Source organism: Diabrotica virgifera, chromosome 2 (assembly GCF_917563875.1).
Source record: "Diabrotica virgifera virgifera chromosome 2, PGI_DIABVI_V3a".
Lineage (NCBI taxonomy): Eukaryota > Metazoa > Arthropoda > Insecta > Coleoptera > Chrysomelidae > Diabrotica > Diabrotica virgifera.
In genome coordinates, this window is record NC_065444.1 from 170,208,141 (window position 1) to 170,215,746 (window position 7,606).

Consider the following 7,606-nt stretch of genomic DNA (forward strand, 5'->3'; position numbering starts at 1 on the left):
GACACTTAGATTATGGTAAATCTGATCGAACAATAACTATTGTAAGTAAAGAAAACAGGAATTAAATGTAATCCTTAGTGTCACTGAAGATCTGCATATTAGTACAACCGTTCTTACAATCTAAGTATTTAATCTGTTGAAACCGTTTTAGTATACTTTCAAAAGTTTTTCTTTTTGGTTATCGTCTATCAGGGAGATGATAAATTTTTATTGCAAGTAGCTCATTTTTATTATACTCTCCTAGCACAACGCCATTTTAACATTAGAAAAAATAATATTAGTAATGGTAACAAATCAACTGGAACTATATAAATAGTATAATGTCAAATGTTTAAGCAAATTTTGTGTCATAGCCAACTAGGGAGAATTGTGTATGTTTGATTAATATTTTAAGCACCAACCAACAACCTTAACTACGAATGTACTTGGATATCTCATCCAATATTAATAAGTTAAGAATCAGGCTAGATTATTATGTATTCTTTTTCGAAAAATTATTTTTGATTGGATATTTTCACGGCCACCTAATAAAATTTCACGTAATTTTTCTTGCAATTAATGTTTGGCTTAAAGAATCACGAATAACGTACAAATTAAAGCACTTACGTATAAGGAATGCTTAAGAAATAAAAAAGTATCATAAAATATCATTTTATTACAATACTAAAATACAGGGTATTCTATTTAAGAAAACTAAGAAAATACTCATTCCGAGTTTCGACCAACCCTGTAAACTAAAATTAAACAAATCGCTATACTGTTAATGATTAACAGTAGTAGACTATATTAAAAATCGTTTGAATATAAATAGAAAATTTTATGTCACATCACTACAATTCTACAGGGTGTAGATATTGCTACGAAATTAACAAAAAAAGTAATTAACTTTTAAACTACCTCGTATTATATTACAAAACCATATATTTTAAGAAAGGAAACATTGAGGAGAATCCAAAAATGTAAAAATATACAGGGTGTTCTATTTCAAAAAACAAAAGTTTGTGTCACCCTGTCAATACACACACCCCTCTATTTTTGAAAATATTTTTAAATTATGGTACTATATGTGCCCCAACTTTTACATACATAACTTTTTTTCGTAACTCTTAAGACAAACGAGTAATTGGAGTTTGTCACACTAATGCCCCACCCTGCAAATCAGACATATCGATTGTGTAGGCTTATTTGATTGCGCTCCACTATGTCTGCATATATTCCTAACCAAAAGTAACGATGGATTGATTCACTGGAAACCGGAATTTTTGGAAAATATGGGCGATCACATAAAAATACAAAATCATATATTGAATTTCATATATTTATTAAATTATGAATAACATGGTTAATTTTAATAATTGTTTTGAATAGCATTGGGTATCAAAATAAAAGGGGAGTAATAGTGTGGGTAATTACACTATTAAAATAGTTCTATTAGTAATTCTCACTTTATTTTTCCAGTTCGTTTACCACTACATTACTCAATATCTTCTGTTAAGAATAGAGGGCGAGGTAGAAGGAAAAATTGAGGACGTGATCATACAAGCAGCATTAAGTTTTGATTTTCACACCTATAATGCAACTCTTGACAATTTTGATATTATGAATACAGGGTAAGTAAGACATTTTATAAATGCCAGACTCAGTAACAAAAAGTTTAATTTAAATAAAAATGTATTTTTAATAAATATGTGACAAAAATAATGTACTGTAAATAGATGGAAAAACATCAAATTACTAAAAAAATTGTACTGGAACTAAACCGTCAGAGTTAGGATCGAAAGTTAAACATCCTCAGAAGCAGAAATTGGGAAGGGAGTTAGACAAGAATGTGTCCTGTCGCCTCTGCTGTTTAACATTTAGAGTTTCTATTTAAAGAGGTACTGGAGGATTCCAAGGATGGAGTCAACGTGAATGGCATAAATATCAACAGCATCAGATACGCCGATGATACGGTGGTGTTGATTGGGGATTCCGACTTGAGTCAACAACTACTCATCGATAAGACGAACTCGACCTGTGAGCAATTTCGTATGAAAATTAACATTATAAAAACCAAAGTGATGTCAATCCGAAAAAATCAAAACGTACCTCAACCTTACACAATAAATGGGCACATTTTAGAACAGTTCAATTTTAAGCACCTGGGATGTTGGATCGATACTAGCCTAAATACTGATCTAGAAATAAGATCGAGACTAGAACAGGCGAGAAAATCTTTCGAAAAAATCAAAAAACTACTTTTTTATTCTCGAAAAATACTCGAAATTTGACTACGTTCATCAAAATGCTACTACCCCAGGCTGTGGGTGAAAAAACGTGATATAATTCAGGAATTTTTGAAACCTACCAGTTGTTGTAAAGGACGATGGCAGGAATAACTTCGACTAAAATGTAACAAAAATTTTTGTGCGGTTTTTATTTATGACGTTTTTCATTTGTTAAATTTGCGATTATTAAAGATTTTTAATTTTGCAGTTTAGGATATTCATTTTAGAGAAAAACTTTTAAATAGAAAATTGTAGTAACTTAAAAAACCTACAATTTGAGCTATAGCAAGTTTAATTTCGTTAATACGGTATTGCAAAAAAGCCTGCGAAAAGTCCAAAATGGCCGTTTTTTTTTCCTGTTTTCGGACAACAATAAAATGTATTTCGAATTAAACAAATTATATACATTTTTCTTTTTGTCTCAATTAATTTAATTCAAAAAAAAATTTTAAGCACCCTGTATAAATAATTATGTTAATGTTTATATTATTGAATATAGAATTGAATAACCTTTCAAATGAGCTATCACACGACACCTATTCTTATTTTAAAAAATCATCGATTGCGCCATTACGCCCAGATGGATGCCGTCACTAGTATGATATATACGCCAAAAAATTGTAATTTAAAAGTAAAAATCGACCTGATTTGTAATTTATCTCCAGAGTCGCCCATTCTCGAGACAATAAATTTATTTCAAGTCAAACGTCCTCACTCTACCTATAACTTCCGAGGCTTATAGCTTAAAACCATGATTTTTGGAGCTATGCACCCATTAAGTATTTTATTCTACACATCAAGGACTACCAGAACCCAAAGTTTCAGAGCATTTGACAGAGAGCGATTTGACGATTTTTTTTTTAAGTTATAGCCTTGGACATTTGACCCCTTGGGATAAAAGTTATAATATATAAGTAAAAAGTTTTCCAATCGGGCTCTACAAATTTTTTTATGTTTGGTATTAGATGATCTTCGTTTTAAAGCATTAAAAATACATAAAAGTTATTTTTACAATAAATAATGCAATTGCAAAAAACGGCCATTTTGGACCTTTCGCCGGCTGTTTTGCAATAACTTATTAACAAAATTAAACTTGTCATAGCTCAAATTGTAGATTTTTTAATCTAATACAATTTTATATTAAAAGATTTTTCTATAAAATGAATATCCTAAGCTGCAAAATTAAAAATCTTTAAAAATTTGCACAAAATTTTTTGTTACATTTTAGTAGAAGTTATTCCTGACATCGTCCTTTACAACACGTGGTAGGTTTCAAAAATTCCTGAATTATACTGAAATCGACCTATTTTTCACCCATAGCTTGCACTATACGTCTGGAAAACATCAACCGTAAATAAATTGGAGGCCTTTGAAATGTGGATGTGGATCTACCAGAGAATTCTCAAAATTTCATGGATATCACATACCTCAAACGAAGAAGTTCCGCATAAAATACGCGAGGAAAAAGAACTTTTCAACACAGTGATAGTTAGAAAAACATCATACCTAGGCTACATACTGAGATATAATAAGTACCTACCAATATGCTCAACTTATAGTGAAAGGAAAGATCGAGGGAAAGGGGGGAGTAGAAAGAAAAAGACTATCGTAGCTCAGAAACATCCGACAATGGACAGGGCTAAATTTTGAACAGCTAATAAGAAAAGCTAAAGACAGAGAAGGCAGAGAACATCATACCTAGGCTACATACTGAGAAATAATAAGTACCTACTCAATATATAACATCATACCTAGGCTACATACTGAGAAATAATAAGTACTCAATTTGTAGTGAAAGGAAAGATCGAGGGAAAGAGGGGACTAGAAAGGAAAAGACTATCGTAGATCAAAAATATCCGACAATGGACAGGGCTAAATTTTGAACAGCTAATAAGAATAGCTGAAGACAGAGAAAGGTTTGTAAGTGTAGTAGCCAACCTCCATTGAGGAGAGGGCACTTTAAGAAGAAGAACAAAAATAAATTTATCTTCTCCGTATAATAAAAAGTAACATTCAATTCTGGCGGCGCTCCGATCTACCATTAATACCTGCAAACAACAAATACAGTTACTTAATTACAATGACAGTAAGGTAAAGGAGGGTTAAAGTACGCGGTCGCCTAAAAGTACGCAGGGAATTTTTAAACACTTGGCATCAGTGCATGAATTTTGTGATATCACGTTTTAGTGTGCTTTCAACTGGAGAAGAATCCGCCATATTGTCATCCACCTGACACTCTATCTTTGGATTTTACAAGGTAAATTGTTCTTTTTCACCTTCGGAATGTAATATTTTTACTCTAAAACGTAAAATTTTAAGGTTACTTAACAGTGGTAGGTAAATTTTGTATTAATATTAAGGCAAAGACCATACGATTAGCTATCTAATGAGTGGAGTTAAAGAGAAGAATGAGTCTGTTTAGTGCAGGAACGTAGTGGCCATTCTTTGAATCATGTCACATGAGTCTAAAAGTACGCAGTCTAAAGATTTCAAGGACGGAAAAGAGGATCAAAAGGAAAAATATGAAAGATAGTGACAAAGAAACCAGAAGAAAGCTTCAAACGTCAAAACTAAACTAACTTTTGATATTGAGCAACCCAAACCATCTACCAGCTCAAACCGAGAATCACAAGAGAATATTGAGTTCCCAGGATGTAGACAGTCATTTAATGACAATTGGATTCAATGTGGAATTGGATGTGCAGAATAGTGGCATGAGGCTTGTTTAGCGTATGAAGGAAGCGGACCTTTCGTTTGCGACCATTGTAAGACTCTTAACTAATGCGTACTTTTACCATAACTCATTCGTATTTTAGCCTCCCTGGAGCTCAAGAGTACGCAAATGACACTATTTCAAAATATTTTTTACAGGGATATTTTTTTGTCCAAACATGATAAAATATGATTTTATGGTTACGTAATAAATAAAGATAGATATTCAATAAATATGGTATTGATATGTCTTTCTTCCCCCAAGTTGCAACCCAAAATAAACTAAGTGCGTACTCTTACCCTCCTTTACCCTACAATGATAGTGTTCAAATATTTTGAGATCAGATGGTTCTACTTAAATTTTTTACGATTTTTGTTTAAATCGTAGCTATAATTTCAAAAATCAAAAATCCAAAACATTCCATGAAAAGTTTCATATTGCATAAATCAGTTTTCCATTTAGTTGTTGTTTTAGTGTTTATACTACACTCACCAGCACGAAAAACGGGCACCCCAAAAAATGGGTCATTTTTGATGTCTCGTATCTCCTAAACTTGTTGTCCGATTTAAGTATCTTTTTCAACGCGTTATAGCCGTTTTCTGTAACAATATCGCTGTAATAATATTGTTGCTAGACAAATAAATTTACATTGCATACCGGGTGTACCAATCAAACTGGGTTTTATAAAATATTGAAATTAAAACCCAACTATAGCCCCAGGTTTTTCTAAAGTTTTGTTTTTTATGTATTCGCTTATGTTGGATAATAAAAAAGGTAGAGACTTTAACAACTAGTCATGTTCTTTATCAACACAGGGTGTTTCTAAATAAGTACGACAAACTTTAAGGGGTAATTCTGCATGAAAAAATAATGGTCATTTGCTTGATAAACCTATGTTCGCAAATGCTTCGTTGTCGAGATACGGGATGTTGAATTTTTTCTTACAAACTGACGATTTATTTATTGCTCTAAAACCGGTTGAGATATGCAAATGAAATTTGGTAAGTTTTAAGAGGTAGTTAATGTGCATTTTTGACATACAACTAAAAATTTTATATTCACCATTTACGTGCATACGGGTCATATTACCCGGTCATATTACCCGCTTGCACACCAATGGTGAATATAAAATTTTTAGTTGTGTGTCAAAAAATGCGCAATAACTACCTCTTAAAACCTACCAAATTTCATTTGCATATCTCAACCGGTTTTAGAGCAATTAATAAATCGTCAGTTTGTAAGACAAAATTCAACATCCCGTATCTCGAATACGAAGCATTGGCGGACATAGGCTTATCAAGCAAACGGTCATTATTTTTTCATGCAAAATTACCCCTTAAAGTTTGTCGCACTTATTTAGAAACACTCTGTATTGATAAAGAACATGGCTAGTTGTTAAAATCCCTAACTTTTTTATTATCCAACATAAGCAAATAAATATAAAAACAGAATGTTAATAAAACCTGGGGCTATAGTTGGGTTTTAATTTCAATATTTTATAAAGGCTAGAATATTCCAAAGGGTGTTGTATAAATTGGGAAAAAACTCAGTTTGATTGGTACACCGGGTATACAATGAAAATTTACCTATCTAGCATCAATATTATTACAGCGATATTGTTAAAGAATAAGGCATTAAAAAAAATACTTAAATCGGACAACAGGTTTAGGAGATACGAGACATCAAAAATGACCCATTTTTTGGGGTGCCAAGGTTTTTTCCATATCAAATAAACATAAATGATTTCTTGTAATTAAACGTCTAACAAGCCAATTTTCTCTTTTAGATCTATCGACATTGAATTTTCTGGGAATGGTTTAATTGATTGGTTAACCAATGCCATGACAGGAGTGGTGACTGCATTTTTACATCCACTTATTTTATCGATAATTCAAAATATTTTTAAAGGTACTTTGGGTAGTCTTGTCGATGCTGTAAATGAAATAATTCACGAAATATTACATCTTAACTAAACTTAGCATATCGTTTTATTTAATCCCATAATAAACAGGGTGGAACAAAAAGGCGAGTAATAATTTAAATCCCATATTCTTGGACTAAAAATAGTTCGATTGAACCAAACTTACCTTAGTACCTTTTTATGTGCACATACTTTTATCTGTACATTAAAAAAGTTACAGCCCTTTGAAGGTACAAAATAAAAGATTTTCCAATACAGTGGAACCTCGATAACTCGGATTAATCGGGACCACGGCCGATCCGGGTTATCGAAAATCCAGGTAAGCCGGAGAATATTATGGTAAAAATTAATAAAATACGGTATACTTCCAGATAAACTCCGTTGTAATTGAAACACGACTGTACTACACACAATACGGTCACAATCGGAACGATGTTATGTTATTTAATAACAGTGGAGACTAAAGCAGGCCTCGCACTGAATCGGCATAGAGCGATCGGCTCGGCTAAGAGCAATGCAGATTTTGCTATACATGGAAATAAATGAGCCACCGCGCACCGCCTAAGAACGTTCGACTGTCGAACGTTCTTAGGCGGTACGCGGTGGCTTATTTATTTCCATGTATAGCAAAATCTGCCGATTGCTCTTAGCCGAGCCGATCGCTCTATGCCGATTCAGTGCGTGGCCTGCTTAAGACCATTGTTT

General features: G+C 32.6%; 1 protein-coding gene across 1 annotated transcript in view; it reads left to right on the forward strand.

Moving 5' to 3' along the window:
* The window catches only part of LOC114333563 (uncharacterized), a 40,141-nt gene extending 33,183 nt beyond the window's left edge, over window positions 1–6,958 (forward strand). The window contains exons 4-5 of the mRNA XM_028283454.2: window positions 1,459–1,610; window positions 6,767–6,958. Of these exons, the coding sequence (XP_028139255.1) occupies window positions 1,459–1,610; window positions 6,767–6,953 (339 nt within the window). The 3' untranslated portion in view covers window positions 6,954–6,958. The remainder of the gene's footprint in view (window positions 1–1,458; window positions 1,611–6,766) is intronic.
* Window positions 6,959–7,606: the final 648 nt, after the last annotated feature.